Source organism: Chiloscyllium plagiosum, chromosome 6 (assembly GCF_004010195.1).
Source record: "Chiloscyllium plagiosum isolate BGI_BamShark_2017 chromosome 6, ASM401019v2, whole genome shotgun sequence".
NCBI lineage: Eukaryota > Metazoa > Chordata > Chondrichthyes > Orectolobiformes > Hemiscylliidae > Chiloscyllium > Chiloscyllium plagiosum.
The window spans coordinates 56,458,053-56,476,562 of NC_057715.1; the positions used below are offsets into that span (position 1 = coordinate 56,458,053).

Below are 18,510 nucleotides of genomic sequence, written 5' to 3' on the forward strand. Positions count from 1 at the left end.
TCACCTTCATCCCCTCCCCCACTCACCTATTGTACTCTGCTACTTTCTCCCCACCCCCAACCTCCTCTAGCTTATCTCTCCACCTTTCAGGCTCTCTGCCTTTATTCCTGAAAGGCGTTTGCCCGAAATGTCGATTTTACTGCTCCTCAGATGCTGCCTGAACTGCTGTGCTCTTCCAGCACCACTAATCCAGAATCTGGTTTCCAGAATCTGCAGTCATTGTTTTTACCTAGTATAATTTGGCAGTTGTGACATGTTATAAATCATACATGTAGTTACAAAATTTTTTACTACATTGCTGAGTGTGAGCAACATTTTAACTTCAGTAAATTGATGAGATAAGAAAAAAACATATCAATCTTGCTTCCTTTGGTCCACTTATCAGCAATAAGAATGATTGTAGCCAAGTTCCCCTACCTATTCAGACAGGAGGCCTCCATGGTAGGACAGAGTGTCATAAATCAATTTTTTACAGCAGAATTTCTTATTCCAATGCATTCACTGGGATCAACCTTCACATTGCTAGGTTGAGTTGTATCACTAAATTTAAATTAGGCTATTACTATTTACAAAAGACTAATCAATTTTGGCACGACTCCTGCCATAAACTTCTCAAGCAATGTGCTTTAATCACAGGACAAAAATGAAATTGAATGCTCTGCGAATTTGACAGAGAAAAACTCTATTTTAAAAACAATTTTGTTTATGTGCCACAATCAGAGACTCTTTTGTGCAGCAGCACTCTTGCTTTGAATTAATCTACCCTTTACATACCATTTGCTAACTACATTTAAATAATCAGGACAATTACAAAACAACTCCTTTCACAGAATCACAAAAAAGTGTTATACCACAGAAGCCTACCTACTTATGCCTGCACTTGTTATGTAATAAGCATTATGGTTTAAATGCTATTTTCCTGCACTGGACGAGGGTGACATTAAGGATTAGTACTATTGTCCTTTTGAGTTCATGACTAGAGTTTCTGCCTACCTCACATTGATGGGTTGAATATCTTTTACAAATGGATTTGGGATCCTCAATTCAGTTGCTAATGGCTGTACATATTGCATTAAAATCTGCAAAATTCAAACTTTTACTCAGGAGAATAAGTAGGATGCACTCCTAAATTAAGACTATACATCTTGCACTGTATTCTGTGGCTACTAAACGGCGAACATACTAATCCTGTATGTTCTGCACCAATGTTCTGTTATTCGAGAATTTGTTTAGGTATTTGATGATTGGCCAACACTGTATTAGTGATGCAATAATACAATGTCTCATTACAAGCGTAAAATGTTGCAATACTTTCCACAGAAGATTCAATCTCTAGCAAGGAATGCAGAATAGGTGTATGATTAATCAGTAGAATGTTACAGATAGTTGGTGATTGCACTGCTGAAATTATTAGCATTGCCCAACACCAATAGTCTCAATTTAACATTTAAAAATAAAATTCAAATTGATTATAACAACTGAAGAATTGTATTTCTGGAATAGTGCAACTGACTAGGACCAAATCCCAAAAGGTAAATGAATATACTGCACTATAAAACTTTCATGCATTTCTATTGAACTGTGAAGTTAAAAAGGAGAAAAGTATTTACATGCTAATAACTTTTTGAATCACGTTATTGGTTTTCAATTTGTTTGGATGTAATGCTCTATGTAAACTCTCCACATACAGATCAGTTACAGAGAGATTTTCTTTATATCTTGCCAAAAAGGAGGCACAGTTTTGGAAGCTTTTCAAGTTGTGGTTGAATTAAGTGACATCTGCAGTCCCTTCCAGGGTACGTTAAGCTTCTGATTTTAAGAAAGCAATTAGTGGACAAAACTTGATATTCACATTGAGCAGTGCTTACTTTTTTTATGAACTGTTTATAAATTTCTTTGTGTTCAAGTAAGGCTACATTGCTTCACCTGCATGACTCTTGCCTTTACATTTTATCCATTTCCAATTCTCGTAATGCATTCTAAATATTTAGCTTTTCCCTTTGGCATTTCTTTCCCATTTCTCGGCATATAACCTTGCAGGAAGCTCCAGGTATATGCAACGATATCAGAACTAGGTATTTTCTATGTTTTTGCTCATCTGCCTTTTCCAATCTGTTAAAGACTCGGCACTCAAAATATCGCAGGCCATTCAAAACTACTTCTGCTTGTATGAAATTCACAACATGTGAAAGACACCATCTACTAATCATATTTACATTCATATTCTATTTTGGGCAGTTTATCAATATGAAACTGCCCAAGTCATGTTGCATCTGTGGACAGAAAATCTTAGTTGATAAAAAGTCAACCACCTGTAAAATTAATTCCATTTCTTGCTCCAGAAATTTCCAGCATCTTCAGTATGTTGCTTTTGAGTCGGGATAACATAGCAATGTATTGAAACAACTACCTTTGCTGAAGTTAGGTGCAACATTTTGGCTCAGATGCATAGACAATATACATAATTCCTGTATACATTTTAAGCAGTCAAAATGTCTGCAGTCCAATTTTTCCATTCAGTTTTCTGGAATTTCAGTCAGATCTTCTAACAAGACAGGGTTATGTATATTACTAACTGGAAGTAGCCAATATAAAACTTCAGATAACAAAGCAGTATTTGTAAAAAAAATGTATAAAGGCCTCTCTTTATAAAGTAAATTTAATCACTGGCACTGATGGTAGAAGATGCAAGTGAGAATAAGAAACATCTTTAGTCACAATAGGGACTATGAAAAGAATGTATAGTCGCATAAAGATTCATCTTGAGCAGGATTCCCTATGAGATTTTTTTTCCTGTATACAACTGCCAACCTACTTGCGTAGGAAGTATATAAATTTTCATGATATAACATAATTCTACACATTCTTAGGCCTTCAATTCCAATTTAGAATCCATTTTGAGAATGCAAATGTCAATTCAGACATGATTAATAAGGTTGTTACTATCCATTGTAACATAAAAGTGTGGCAGGTATCTCAAGCAAAATGCTCCAAAATAATTTTCAAACCAGCTTGATTACTATGAAAAGCAGCATGTATTCAAAATATCTTGCAGAAAAAAGGATTGCAAAAATCAGTTTACACAATTGGTTGTAACATTATCTTCTGTTGAATATTATGATTTCCAAAAATTTGGATTTTGGGACAATCTTCTGTGAAAATTCTCATACCTGAGGAATGGAAGAAAGATAAAGAACACATGGATTAGCAGCATAATTATCACTGCATTCTTACTTGAATGTTTATTTTGCAATCAGCTCAACTCAAATTAATACTTAAGTTTCAAAGCAGGGACTGAAGAGAATACTACACTACAAACAGCTGCAATTGTGTTTCTTATAAAACAGATCGAAATGAGTATTTACTGATTTCAGAATTGAATCGGATTAAAAATTTACACATGGGGAAAGACTATTCAGTCCATTGAGTCTACTCCACCATTCAATGAGACTTTGGCAGGTCTGATAATCCTCCATCATTTGCCTACCCTTTCCCAATAACCCTTGATACTCTTCTGATAGAAAAAACTATCTCAGCTTTGAAAAATACTTCATAACCCAGCCTTGACAGCACTCGATGGTAAAGAATTAACAGACTGACTACCCTGAAAGAGCAAATTCCTCCATCTGTGTTTTAAGTGTGCAACCCTTAGTCTGAGAACATAACCACTGGTCCTGGACTATCCCACAAGGTGAAACCACCTCTCCACATCTACCCTGTCAAATCCACTAAGCATCTTCTATGTTTCAATATTCACAGTATTGCAGCTGTGATCTAACTAGTGTCTTGCTATAGTTATATCAAAACCTTCATGTTTTCATAATCCATTCTTCTTGAAATAAAGGCCAATATTCCATTTGCTTTCCCATTTACCCCGCTGAACTTGAATGCTAGCTGTGATTTGGTCTGTTCTGTAGCTTTCTGCAGTCTTTCTTCAGTTAAATAATATTCAGCATCTCCATTCTTCCTCACGTTTTTCACATTGTATTCCATATGCTGTTTTTCTCCCCCCCCGCCCACCATCCCCACACATTTAACCTGTCTATATCTCTCTGCAGACTGTCACCTTGACACTCATCTTCCCACCTACTTTTGTGTCATCTGCAAACTTGGCTGTAGTACATTCACTTTCCTCATCGAAATAATATATTGTAAAGAGTTGTGGCCCCATCACTGCGGCATTCCACTAGTTAGAGGCACCATCCTGAAAATGTTCCTTTTATCCCAGGTGCCCATTTTCTATTAGTTAACCAATCTTCTATCCATGCTAATAGACCACCTATACCAAGTAGCCTAATGTGTTGGACTTGATTAAATGCCTTCTGAAAATGCAAATATTACATCTACTACTTCTCCTTTATCCTGCTTGTTTCTTCCTCAAAGAATTCTTGTAAATGTGTCAACTATAATTTCCCTTTTGGATGTAGGTTTGCTCGCTGAGCTGGAAGGTTCATTTCCAGATATTTCGTTACCCTACGAAGTAACATCTTCAGGGGCCTCAGGCAAGGCAATGCTGAAAATTCCTGCTTTCTATTTATATGCTCGGGTTTCTTTGGGTTGGTGATGTCATTTCCTGTGGTGAAGTCACTTCCTGTTCCTTTTCTCAGGGGGTGGTAGATGGGGTCTAACTCAATGTGTTTGTTGATATCAGCATTGCTTAGCCTGAGACCCACTGAAGATGTTACCTAGCAGGGTAACGAAATGTCTGGAAATGAACCTTCCAGCTCAACGAGCAAACCTATATCCAAAACCCCAACCTGAGCTACAAATCTTCTCAAACCTCGCTATAATTTCCCTTTCACAAAGTCATTCTGAGTCTGCTTGATCAGATTGTGCATTTCTAAATTCCCCCTTAGTAAGCTTGCAGATGGCACCAAAATTGGAGGTATAGTAGTCAGCGAAGGTGGTTACCTCAGAGTACAACAGGATCTTGATCAGATGGGACAATGCGCCAAAGAGGGGCAGATGACATTGACTTAAATTCAATGTCAGGTGCTGCATTTTGGAAAGGCAAAATCAGGGCAGGAGTTACACACTTAATGGTAAGATTCTGAGGAGTGTTGCTGAACAAAGAGACCTTGGAGTGCAGGTTCACAGCTCCTTGAAAGTGGAGTTGCAGGAAGATAGGATAGTGAAGACGACATTTGGTATGCTTGCATTTACTGATCAGAGCACTGAATATAGGAGTTGGGAGGTCATGTTGCAGCTGTACAGGATGGTGGTTAGGCCACTTTTGGAATAGTGTGTGTAATTCTGATCTCCCTCCTACAGGAAGGATATTGTGAAACTTGAAAGAGTTCAGAAAATATTAACAAGGATGTTGCCAAGATTTGAGCTACAGAAAGAGGTGAACAGGCTGGGGCTTTTTTCCCTGGAGCGTCAGAGTCTGAGGGGTAACCTTAGAGGTTTATAACATAATGAGGGGCATGGATAGGTAAATAGCCAAGGTCTTTTCTCTGGGGTGGGCAAGTCCAGAATTAGAGGGCATAGGTTTAGGGCGAGAGGAGAAAGATTTAAAAGGGACCTGGGGGCACCTTTTTCACGCAGAGGGTAGTGCATGTATGAAATGAGCTGTTAGAAGAAGTGGTGTGGGCTAGTAGAAGGCATCTGGATGGCTAAATGAACAGGAAGGGTTTAAGAGAGATATGGACCAAGTGTGGGCAAATAAGACTAGATTTATCTAGGATATTTAAATGGCGTGGATCGAAGGATCTGTTTCCATGCCGTACAACTCTATTATAAACTCTAACATGTTCCCAATAACACATTAAATTAATTGGCTTATGTTTACCTGCTTTTTTTCTTCCATTTTCAAAGGAAAGAAGAAATAAATAGTATATTTCTTATTGATGAGTTGCTAAAGATAAGGGGGTTCATACATTAACCCAAGTGGTAATTAGCAAAGCTATTAAAATCTCCAACTAATACTATAACTAGTATCCAAGAGCAGAATATATTGGCAAATATGCTTATAACCGGTCAATATCCAAACTATGAAATGGTTTTAAAAAATTGACTTATGTTGCCTTTAAAGGTCAGAAAAGAAATACTTGTTATCACAGAGTCATATAGCACAGAAACAGACTCTGCGGTCCAGCCAATTCATGCTGAACCTTATCCCAAACTAAACTAGTCCTTCTGCTCCAGATCTCTCCAAACATTTCCTGTTCATTTACTTATCCAAATGTCTTTTAAATGTTGTAATTGTACCTTCATCCACCACTTCCTCAGGAAATTCATTCCACACATGAACCATCGTCTGCATGTAAAAAAAAAATTGCCCTCTTATCTTTTTAAAATCTCTCTCCTCTCACCTTAAAATGTGCCTCCTAGTCTTGAAATCCCCCATCCGAGGGAAAAGACAACTACCATCAATTCTGTCTATACCCCTCGTTATTTTTATAAACTTCTACCAGGTCACCTCTCAAACTCCCAAGCTCCAGTGAAAAAAGACCAGTCTTTCTTTATAACTCCAACCTTCCATACCCGGCAAAATTTCTTAAAGGAATGCATACTAGTTGAATAAATGCACTTAAACTTCTTAATATCAACCTTTAAAAGTTTTCAGCTCTGTACTGAAGCAGCAGTTATGAAAATAAAACAACCATCCAAGCTAAAACTTTCAGCTGCCTTCTTCATATACTGAGATTGATATCCCGGAATTATATATAAAAAAAGAGTAGAATAAAAAAAAAAGGTCTGGCAAAATTAAAACTATTCAGATTAATAGATCAACTGTTAACTGAGCAACTGATTTAAGGTGGTCCTGTTCCCTAATGAAATCAGGGAATGACATGGTAACAAAAGAGTGCAGGAGCATCGTATGTTGCCTTTGAATGTTTATGCACCACAAATACAATGAATACTGGACTTTGGCAGAAGTACATCCAAGTCAAGCTAAAAAGCTCTGGTTTTGTATTGACCAGCACCTCTCAATTCTGGGACAATGGGGGCTTCAAAACTAAAATCAATTTGATCATATGGCAATTGCATCATGATTAATAGTTCAGCGGGGGTTCCAAAATGGTGGCAACCCAGCAAGTCTGAGTCTATAGTGCTCCTCCCAAGACTTGGACAAAGTGGGTCACCCACCCTCACCAAATCATTTAAAATAATTTTTACTGAATGTAATTAGTTGCTTAGTATTGAATTTAAACAATTTAATCTCCAGTAAAAATGACTAAAGGGAAGGGAGCCCGCAGTTCTCAGCAGGCAGGAACCCCTCCCCCACCCTCTCCAGCTGCAGCAGAGGCATCCGCAGTCACCCCTGATTTACCTAAGGTGGAAGCCTTGTGGAAATAATTTCCAAACTCGATGCGAAGATCGACGCCTTCATTGAAGAGTCCTGGAGCCAATGGGACTCACTCTCAGCCACGCTGCAAAAGCACAACCGAGACATCAAGGAAATTGAGCGCCGAGTCGGAGGGGCAGAGCTAAAGGCCGCGACCTCCAAGGCTGCGGCAGAATCGGCTGTGGATCGGATCCGGACTCGCTGTTCGAGAGAATCACACTGACGACCTCGAGAACAGAGGTTGTCAAAAAATATATTCGTTTGCTGGGCCTTCCCGAACGGGAAGAGGAAGGCCAGCTTACAGTGTTCCTTGAACAGTGGCTTCCACAGCTTTTAAATCTGGTCACTGAATCAGGCCAGTTAAGGGTGGAATGGGCCTACCGGGTTGCAATACACGGGCTCAGCTCGAACCAGTGCCCCCGCCCGGTCCTGTTCCGCCTGTAGAGCTACAAGGAGAGGCAGATGCTCTTAGAAGCCTCCAGAAATCTTGGGAAAGATCCCCAAGCCATGATTTATAAAGGATCATATTATTCCAGGACTTTTCCTGAGCTCTGGTCTGAAAGAGGGAAGGTGTTTAATGAAGCGAAGAAGTGTTTAAGGGATTCCTTGCGCTACCCAGCGACGCTATGCTTTAACCATGCAGGGTCCATGTATAACTTCGGATTGCCGGAAAAGGCCAAGGAATCTTTGAACTCTCTTAGATAAATTGTAAGAGTTAATTGATGTTGTTTTGCTTTCCCCCCCACTCCGGTTTACATCCCTTTTCTTTTTATAAATTAATATATATGGGGGAGGGTCCAGTTAATGTTGGTGGGGGTAGGTGGTCACCTTATCCTATTTTATCTCTGTCTTTAGGAGCAGGGTTGTTTTCCCCCATTATTTTGTATTATTATATTTAATTATTACTTGTTGAGGCTGTAATTTTATAGTTATATATGTTTATACATGGTATTAACATTACCAAATATATCCAGGTGTTGGTGTGGGTGGGCGTAGGGTGCTCACTGTTAACTCTAGCTCTGTAGTATATTTGAATTTTCTTCATCCTATTGAGGAGCGCCTGGGTCAAGGGTGGGGCACTGGTTGGGAGAGGATACAATGGATTTTTGGAAAGGAAGTGATACCCCCTGGGAACAAGCGGGGAAAATCTCCATTTAAATACATTTTATATTTTTTTTATTTAGCAATAGTTTTTGATTATATTGATGAGAGTATATTAAATAGCCTTTTATTTTTGTGAATTTTATATGCTCTATGCTCGGGATGTTCTGGATAGGGTTTCCCCTCCCGAGGGGTCTCGGATTTGCCCGGACGATTATAGTTGATCAGTCGGTTAAGTGGTGTACCTGGAATGTCAAGTGGAGTAATTCACCAGTCAAAAGAAGAAAATATTATCAAGCGTCAAGAAAGAAAGGGTTGATATAGCTCTCCTACAAGAGACACACATTGGATAAAGAACACTTGAAATTATGACAGGGTGGATTTGATCAGGCCTTTTTTTCACTCAAAAAGCAGGGGAGTTGTTATTCTTATTTTGGAAGAATCTCCCTTTCAAAATCCTAAAAGACGAATCTGGACAATATATTCGGATTAAAGCCCTTCTAAATGGAGAGGAACATGGGATTTTAAATTTGTATTGGCCCCCGGCACATCCTTTTAAATTTATAATGGAAGCCTTCTCAAAATTTATGGCTCTTGGTGCTCGTCATACAATTATAGGGGGAGATTTTAATAGTAATATGGATCCAGAAATAGATAGGATTCCCAAGAGTACTGCAGGAGTATTTCCCAGATCTAGACAATTGATGGATTTGAACAAAGAATTAGGACTAGAAGATATATGGAGCTGCCTTCATCCACAGGGCAGAGATTTTTCTTTTTACTCCAATCCACATAAATGTCACACCAGAATCAATATGTTTTTTGCCCCCGCAATTTTTTTAAATTCCATATCATCTGTAAAATAGGCAGTATAGCAATTTCCGATCATGCTGCTGTATATGCGGAAATCAAGGCCAGGAACAATGAGACATCCCCCCAGCAGCGGCATATGGACCCCTTCCTGATGAAGGGTAGTAAATTTGTAAAGTACTTCTCTCAAGAATTTAAAACTTTTTTTTAAGAAATTAATTCAGGTACGGCTAGCAACCCATCAATGATGTGGGAGACCATCAAAGCTTACGCGCGAGGTTTCATCATCTCATACTCAGCGACTCAAAAAATTAAACGGAGAACAACAGTGTCTGCTCGAAGCTTACTTAAAAGCGGCTGAAACAGCATACGCTGACAGACCTTCTATTATCAAATTGCAAAGGATTACGGCCCTTAGGACAGCTCTAAACACCACGCTTACCCAAACGGCTAAGAGGGAAATATTATTTGCAAAACAAAGGTTATATGAATTTGGCGATAAACCTGGTAGATACTTGGCATTTCTTGCAAAGAAAAAGAAGGCCCCTCCAACTATCACATCTATCAAGGAAAGTATGGGTATTTTGACTCATGATCATGAAAGGATTAACACAAATCTTTAGAAAATTTTATTCTGATTTATATAAATCGCAGGATTGCAAAGACAGGACTAGGAGGATGCAGTCATTTTTTACAAACCTGACCTTTCCGGACCTAACTCCGGAACAGGTATCGGTCTTGAATGTTCTCCTAACAATCCAAGAAATCAGGCAACTTCAGAGCGGTAAGGCACCTGGTCCAGATGGCTTTCAAGCTGAATTCTATAAAGTATTTACAAGAATATTGTCTGGTCCACTTATGGACATGTATAACTATTCATACAGTCAGGACTGTCTCCCGCCTTCGCTGAAAGAGGCAAATGTCTCTCTTATCCTCAAAAAAGGAAAGGACCCAGAAGATTGCACGCCATACAGACCAATATCCTTGCTAAATGTAGACTTTAAAATCCTCTCTAAAATGTTAGCATTGAGGCTAGAAAGGGTATTGCCACATATTATAAAGGAGGATCAGACGGGGTTTATTAAGGGCCATAGATCATCCAATAATGTCAGAAGGGTTTTGAATGTGATCAAGCCTGCCATCAGGGAAAGATACCAGGAGTAATAGTCTCATTAAACACGGAAAAGGCATTTGACAGGGTTGAATGGTCATATTTGTTTTACACAGTGGAAAGGTTTGGCATTGGACCCATTTACCAAATGGGTCTCAACATTATATAGTAATCCCAAGGCAGTTGTGATTACTGATGGATTAGGCTCGGATAGCTTCAGTGCAGATAGGGGCTGCTGTCAGGGATGTCCCCTTTCGCCACTGTTATTTACCCTAATAATTGAGCCACTAGCAGAAGCTATATGGGCTAACCCTAATATAACAGCCCCGAGGATTGGTACAGGTAAACATAAAATTACCCTTTACGCAGATGATGTTCTTCTATTTCTCAGTAATCCTTTGATGTCCGTGCCTCGCTTAATCCAAGTTATTAATACATTTAGTGTATTTTCAGGCTACAAAATTAATTTCTCAAAATCAGAGGCTATGCCAATGGGTGGCATTGCTAGTATATCCCACTTATTGGACGGATCCCACTTTCCCTTTCGGTGGTCCCTGGAGGGTTTCTTATATTTAGGCATTTTTATTACCCCAGTATTTGGTCAGTTATACAAGGCTAACTTTGTGCATTTACTGGAAAGGATAAGGCAGGACCTTCCAATGTCCTGGCTGAGTAGAATAGCACTAATTAAAATGAACGTCCTGCCCCGTCTCCTATACCCTATGAGAAGGCTTCCGGTGATGCTGCCGAGGCTGGCACTACGTAAATTATATGGCTGGTTGGGTTCCTTTCTCTGGAATCATAGACGGCCCCTCATTAAGGTGAAGAAGCTACAACTTCCACAGGCAAGGGGAGGTTTGGATTTAACTGATATTTCCTAAAATCTGGGAAGTTCCCTATTAAATTACATAGCTGATTGCGGGTCAGACAAGACCCAATCAATCTGGCTGGACATAGAGGCTTCTCAAGTAAAATGCCCACTTATTAACCTTTTATTTTCAGACAAGAGGAAAATCATTATGGACCACTGTAAAAACCCTATAATACTAAACACAATTAAAGCTTGGAATGCTGTGGTTCTGTTCGCCGAGCTGGAAGTTTTTGTTGCAAACGTTTCATCCCCTGTCTAGGTGATTTATATAAATCGCAGGATTGCAAAGACAGGACTAGGAGGATGCAGTCATTTTTTAAAAACCTGACCTTTCCGGACCTAACTCCGGAACAGGTCTTGTTGCCCTATAATGGTAGTGTTGTCCCAGTCAAATTCATGTTGCTTGTCGTCTGCGTGTGTGGCTACTAAGGATAGCTGGTCGTGTCGTTTCATAGCTAGTTGATGCGGATCGTTAGCTGTCTTCCTGTTTGTCCTATATAGTGTTTTGTGCAGTCCTTGCATGGGATTTTTTACACTACATTAGTTTTGCTCATGCTGGGTATCGGGTCCTTCATTTTGGTGAGTTGTTGTCTGAGAGTGGCTGTTGGTTTGTGTGCTGTTATAAGTCGCAGTAGTCTGGCTGTCATTTCAGAGATGTTCTTGATGTATGGTAGTGTGGCTAGTCCTTTGGGTTGCGGCATGTCCTCATTCTGTTGCCTTTCCCTTAGGCATCTGTTGATGAAATTGCGCAGATATCAGTTTTTTGCGAATACCTTGTATAGGTGTTCCTCTTCCTCTTTTTGCAGTTCTGGTGTGCTGCAGTGTGTTGTGGCCCTTTTGAATGGTGTGTTGATGCAACTTCGTTTGTGTGTATTTGGGTGGTTGCTTTCGTAGTTCAGGACTTGGTCTGTGTGTGTGGCTTTCCTGTGTACCTTCGTGGTGAATTCTCCGTTTGGTGTTCTCTGTACCCTCACGTCTAGGAATGGGAGTTGGTTGTCCTTTTCTTCGTCTCTCGTGAATTGGATTCCTGAAAGTGTGGAGTTGATGATCCGGTGTGTATTCTCTATTTCTGTGTTTTTAATGATTACAAAGGTGTCATCCACGTATCTGATCCAGAGTTTGGGTTGAATTTGTGGCAAGACTGTTTGTGTACAAAATCCCATGCAAGGACAGCTAACGATCCGCATCCACGAACATCAACTAGCCATGAAACGACACGACCAGCTATCCTTAGTAGCCACACACGCAGACGACAAGTAACATGAATTTGACTGGGACAACACTACCATTATAGGGCAAGCGAAACAAAGAACAGCCAGGGAATTCCTAGAAGCATGGCACTCATCCACAAACTCCATCACCAAACACATAGACCTGGACCCAATATACCGGCCACTACAGCGGACAGCTGAAACTGACAACCGGAAGCGGCAGGGACAGGCCACTATAAATGCCGGAGGAAACACCACAGAAGCGCTTCACAGGAGGCTCCCAAGCACTGAGGATGTCACCTAGACAGGGGACGAAACGTTTGCAACAAAAATTTCCAGCTCGGCGAACAGAACCACAGCAACGAGCACCCGAGCTACAAATCTTCTCACAAACTTTAAAGCTTGGAATATAATGCAGCAAAATGAGGGCAACTCACATAAAACATTCCCCTATGCTCAGATAGTGGCAGCATGGGGATTTCAACCGGGGCTTACAGATGCCACTTTCAAACTCTGGAGATCCAGGGGTCTCTCATGTTTAGGGGATCTGTTTAAAGAAGGAGTCCTGATGTCTTTTGAACAGCTGCGTCAGAAATTTGGATTACCTAATGGAGACCTCTTTCGATACTTCCAAATTAGAGATTCCATAAAGAAGACTGCGTTGTTAGATAGTCTTTATAAATCAGATAGAGAACGTAGAGTTATGGCCAATGGGGGTATCTTCGGTCAGTACTATTTATCATTTGTTAAATGAAGAAGTATCGGGAGATATGGATAATCTGCTTAAAACATGGGATCAGGATTTTGGACTAGAAATCTCTATAGAAACGTGGAATGACATTTGCGAAAACGCAAGAATCACCATCTGCAACAGAACTCAGGCCATTCAGTTGAAGATACTTCATAGGGCTCATATAGCACCGGATCGATTGGCAAAATTTAAGGCAGGAACATCTCCAATATGTCCCAAGTGTAAAATAGAGGTGGGCACTCTTGTACATTGCTTATGGACCTGTCTTAAGATCCGTAGATATTGGACTAAAGTAGCAAGTGCTCTGACAGAAATCTTAGGAACGGAAATTAGAGTGGACCCTGTATCTCTCCTTTTGGACTTTTCAAACTTACCCTCCCTGGATATTTTCTATTCTTTCTGTGCAAGGAAAAATATTTTGGTAAACTGGATGGCTGAGGGCCCCCCTGGACTTTCAAATTGGCACAGATTAATCATGGACCTTGACTTCCTTACAAATATGGTGCACCAAAAGACCGCATTATTCCCTAAATATGGCAGTCCTTCTTGAATGACATAAATACAGATATTTCGGCCATCCTAACAAGGGCTTTTATTTAATTGAGATGGCGAACGTGGCTGGTCCAGGGTCCCTTGGGAGAGAAATCCCGCACGAATACGGGTTTTGTTACGATTTGATGTTAATACATTCCGAGCATGTATCTCACTACCCGATTTGTGTTATCCGTCGGGTTTTTTTTTCTCTTATTTGAATAATGTAAGAGACTTAATTATATACTCTGGTTAGTTGTAGGTTAGATTAGTAGTTGAGTTTTGTTTTTTCTCTCGGTATTTTTGTGTTAAATTTTGGTTATTATTTATTTAAGATTTAACTGTATATCAATGTTTATACTTGGGTTTTTTTTATTTGTAAACTTGTAAAAATGTTAAATTTTCAATAAAAATATATATTAAAAAAAAATAGTTCAGCAATGTATTACTTCACCCGATGGTGAGTGAAAGTGTTCAGCATCCTGATGAATCCATTCCATTGTCACTCTGGCACTTACTAAAACTCGAAGTATATTTAGAAGCAGATGAAAATACTTTGTCAGCAATCCAAAACATCAGATTTATTAGTGACTGATTTACTGAAGCCCAAGAGCAGAACCATCAAGCAGTCATCTGATCTGTTCTCCCTACACACGATGAGACTGTAAACAACTTGACTGCCAAGAAATGTAGCAGTAAGTTAAAAGCAACAGAAAACAAGGGCAACAAACCTAGACACCACAATATGCATTGAAAATCTAAGACTAGCCACAACATAATTTATTAACTCGTATTTTGAGTTGTATGTTAACTTAAAATTAAATGAACATTGCCATCAAATCTCTCTGCTCAAGTCCTCCATAGGGATGGGGAGAATACAGAACCTTCCAATGAAAAACTGACAACCCTGTTGAATCCATCACTAGGAAGGTATCCTGACAGAAGAAGTGAGAAAATTGATGAAGTGCAGCAAACGTTAACACAGTAATTCTTTCCACGTAGAGTGGAAAGGTATTCGAGAACTATCAAAAAAAGGGGTAGATACACCTCTTTTTATTTACAGAAATTACACTTATGCAAACATTAAAAACTACACATATAACACAGACACATATAACAAGGTGCTAGTTAAAGAGTTTTCCACCCAAATAGCGAAGTTTCTAAAATCAACTACAATTATTTGAATTAGAAGTAGGCCATTCAGCCCCTTTGATGCTTCTCCACCATTTAAACAAGATCATGGTTGATTGGATTATGTTCTCAACTCCACGTTTCCCCTGTATAATCCAGATATTCATGACTAGGAAACAAAGTATCTGTTTACCTCCACATAAAGAATATTCAATGATCCTGCTCTACATTTTCTGGGGTAGACAGCTCAAAAGATTCAACCCTCAAAAAACATTTCTCCATCTCAGTCTTAAATGGGATAGCCTCTTATTTTTAAATTATGTCCCTTAATTGAAGACTGGCACACAAAGGGAGCACAGATAGGAATAATTTTGTTTTCAAGATTTGAATTTAGGCAGTCCTACTAAATTAAGTGCCAGTTTATTAAATGAATGAGAACGGACTTACCGAGGTAAGTAAATGGCATAGATAAAGAATGTGATTATAAACAACGCCAGCTTTAGGAAAGGATTAATTCCAAGACACAAAATAATTAATATGAAATGCATACACTGTACAGTAGAAGCATTTAGTTTATTCTTTGGATTATTTTAAAAACCTGTGTTTTAGGAATTATAAACTAAGGTGCTAAAGACATTGAGGTCATTATGAAAGGAGCTTGAAGTACGATTTTCCAGGAACGTGACTGAGCACTTACATAGCACCCTCTAGTTAATTATTGCTATTATTTAGTGAAATGAAAAGGAGTGAAATAATTTTCTACATACTTTTATTTTGATGAGCTCCTTACACCAAATGCAAATAGTGTACATCACACTGCTTGTTAAACTTTTCATATAGCAATACATTTTTCTAGTTCCACCCAACATTCAAAAGATGCCCCTGCCTTATATACATAAGCCAGAACTTTATTTTAACAAATGACAGATTTTATTTCAAGCTTGAGCATGGTAGCTGCTTCCCATGTTATGGAATATGGGAAATTCTATAAAGTAATTTTAAGATTGTAATGTTTTAATTAGTTCCATGCTCATGGCTTCAAAAAGATCCAAAGATATTTCCAAACCAAAGTTCAAACAAAATAGTTACATCAAAAGAAAAGTAACCACATTTCTACATGCTATTGTAAATGGACATGCAATAGAGATGTATATTTACCATTTCAAGACAATACTTGCTGGGATAAACATCTCAGTGGGACTTGGGATCATCTGAGCCTGGGTCAGTGCAAATGAGGTTGAAAAATTGTAGAAGTTGTCGAGCATTTTCTGTGTAAACTGAAAGTAAACAATTTATATATAGACTATTCATAACATTTCACAAAAAACTATTAACAAGAATAAAAAAAGAACTGCAGCAGTCGAGAGGTACAAAATGGTCCATAGAAGCAACCAGACACTGCAGTTACCAACAACTATTGAGACTGTAAATGCCAACAGCAAAATAACATTTGTATTATAAATCTATAGAAAGAGAGTGTCATATTTAGAATTATTTCACAGAAAAATTTTGGACATGACCTATGATTAGGCTTGTTTTTTTTAAAAACGAAAAAAGAAAACAAAAATGTCCCGAAAAGGGACGAGCTTCCCAAAATACATCTATGCTGGGCTTTGAATCAACATGAAAACTAAAGATTTTAAGAAAAGGAGTTTGGAAGTTTTTTTCCTCAAAATAAAAGATCAATAATTCACATCATGGCCAATATTTATTCCTCAATCAATATCACAAAAGCAGTTTATCCAGTCATTTTTACATCCAACTGGATGCTGCAATTCTTACATTACACTTCAAAAAGGTACTTGATTAGCCATAAAATGTTGAGAGATATGGCAATGTTGTGAAATACTTTGATAAATTAATTTTGTTTTATCAGAAATACCATATTTTAATTGGCAAAAGGGAGGCTTTAAAAAAGTCAGAAGACAAAAATCAAACAGAATATTGAATAAGTAAAACATTGTCCAGGCCAGGATGAGAATATATATAAATTGTACTTTTAACTATACCAAATACCAACTGGAACAACTAGCATTTGCATTTTCTTTATTTTGTAAATCAGTAACATTAGCACATTAATTACAAACTCTTATTCTACATTTTAACACAATAATATAAAGCATAATTCCATTAGATTTAAAATAATGATGGAAAAGGATAGACCAGATCTAAAAGTTGAAGATCTAAATTGGAGAAATGCCAATTTTGATGGTATTAGGCAAGAACTTTCAAAAGCTGACTGGGGGCAGATGTTCACAGGTAAAGGGGCGGCTGGAAAAAGGGAAGCCTTCAGAAATGAGATTACGAAAATCCAGAGAAAGTATATTCCTGTCAGGGTGAAAGGGAAGGCTGGTAGGTATAGGGAATGCTGGATGACTAAAGAAATTGAGGGTTTGGTTAAGAAAAAGGAAGCAAGCATATGTAAGGTATAGACTGGATAAATCAAGTGAATCCTTAGAGTATAAAGGCAGTAGGAGTATACTTAAGAGGGAAATCAGGAGGGCAAAAAGGGAACATGAGATAGCTTTGGCAAATAGAATTAAGGAGAATCCAAAGGGGTTTTACAAATACATTAAGGACAAAAGGGCAACTAGGGAGAGAATAGGGCCCCTCAAAGATCAGCAAGGCGGCCTTTGTGTGGAGCCAGAGAAAATGGGGGAGATACTAAACAAGTATTTTGCATCCGTATTTAATATGGAAAAGGATATGGAAGATATAGACTAGGGAAATAGATGGTGACACCTTGCAAAATGTCAAGATTACAGAAGAGGAAGTGCTGGATGTCTTGAAACACAAAGGTGGATAAATCCCCAGGACCTGATCAGGTGTACCCTAGAACTCTGTGGGAAGCTAGGGAAGTGATTGCTGGGCCTCTTGCTGAGATATTTGTATCATCGATAGTCACAGGTGAGCTGCCGGAAGACTGGAGGTTGGCTAACGTGGCGCCACTCTTTAAGAAGGGTAGTAAGGACAAGCCAGGGAACTATAGACCAGCGAGCCTGACGTCTGTGGTGGGCAAGTTGTTGGAGGCAATCTTGTGGGACAGGATGTACATGTATTTGGAAAGGCAAGGACTGATTAGGGATAGTCAACATGGCTTTTGCATGGGAAATCATGTGTCTCAAACTTGATTGATTTTTTTGATGAAGTAACAAAGAGGATTGAGGAGGGCAGAGCAGTAGATGTGATCTATATGGACTTCAGTAAGGCATTCGACAAGGTTTCCCATGGGAGACTGATTAGCAAGGTTAGATCTCATGGATAACAGGGAGAACTAGCCATTTGGATACAGAACTGGCTTAAAGGTAGAAGACAGAGGGTGGTGGTGGAGGGTTGTTTTTCAGACTGCCACAAGGATCGGTGCTGGGTCCTCTACTTTTTGTCATTCACATAAATGATTTGTATGCGAGCGCAAGAGGTATAGTTAGTAAGTTTGCAGATGACACCAAATTGGAGGTGTAGTACACAGTGAAGAAGGTTACCTTAGATTACAATAGGATCTTGATCAGATGGGCCAATGGACTGAGAAGTGGCAGATGGAGTTTAATTCAGATAAATGCGAGGTGCTGCATTTTGGGAAAGCAAATCTTAGCAGCACTTATACACTTAATGGTAAGGTTCGAGGGAGTGTCGCTGAACAAAGAGACCTTGGAGTGCAAGTTCATAGCTCATTGAAAGTGGAGTCGCAGGTAGATAGGATAG

The 18,510-nt window shown here is 38.9% G+C and overlaps 1 protein-coding gene across 5 annotated transcripts in view; it reads right to left on the reverse strand.

The window, feature by feature from the left end:
• Positions 1-2,641: 2,641 nt before the first annotated feature.
• hikeshi (heat shock protein nuclear import factor hikeshi) overlaps positions 2,642-18,510 on the reverse strand; it is a 44,010-nt gene continuing 28,141 nt past the window's right edge. For 2 of the 5 annotated variants that reach the window (XM_043691579.1, XM_043691575.1), the window contains exons 4-5: positions 15,967-16,085; positions 7,241-7,376 (exon numbers count right to left, since the gene is read on the reverse strand). In XM_043691579.1, coding sequence (XP_043547514.1) covers positions 7,277-7,376; positions 15,967-16,085 — 219 coding nt within the window. In that variant the 3' untranslated portion in view covers positions 7,241-7,276. Of the gene's footprint in view, positions 3,171-7,240; positions 7,377-14,584; positions 14,613-14,922; positions 14,978-15,966; positions 16,086-18,510 lie in introns of those variants that run through there. The other 3 variants (XM_043691576.1, XM_043691578.1, XM_043691577.1) reach the window with 3 other exon arrangements.